The 287-nt window shown below is 65.5% G+C and overlaps 1 protein-coding gene across 1 annotated transcript in view; it reads right to left on the reverse strand.

The window, feature by feature from the left end:
* The window catches only part of LOC102757095 (cytochrome P450 26A1), a 3,698-nt gene that overhangs the window by 2,241 nt on the left and 1,170 nt on the right, over positions 1-287 (reverse strand). The window contains 1 exon segment of the mRNA XM_015557994.1: positions 117-275. Within this exon segment, the coding sequence (XP_015413480.1) occupies positions 117-275 (159 nt within the window).

Consider the following 287-nt stretch of genomic DNA (forward strand, 5'->3'; position numbering starts at 1 on the left):
AGGCTGCCCATTCCGGGAAGCTGGGCCCCAGGCCAGCGCTTTGGGGGTCCCAGGAATCGCACTTGGAAAACCTCGAGCCCAAACTCCGCAGTGCTCCTTCCGAAACTGCCACTCGCCTGCATGTCCAGCCTCTCTCCCCGCTCCCACGAGTGCTCGATCAACAGCTGCAGCGCATCCTTGTAGCCTGCGCCAGCCTCGGCCGCCCGCAGCCCGCAGATCTTGGCGCGAATGTTCTCCTCGATGCGCGCGTGGATGAGGTTCCGCGCCTTCATGCCCTGCGCGCAGAG

Source organism: Myotis davidii, unplaced genomic scaffold (genome assembly GCF_000327345.1).
Source record: "Myotis davidii unplaced genomic scaffold, ASM32734v1 scaffold271, whole genome shotgun sequence".
NCBI classification, from domain to species: Eukaryota; Metazoa; Chordata; class Mammalia; order Chiroptera; family Vespertilionidae; genus Myotis; species Myotis davidii.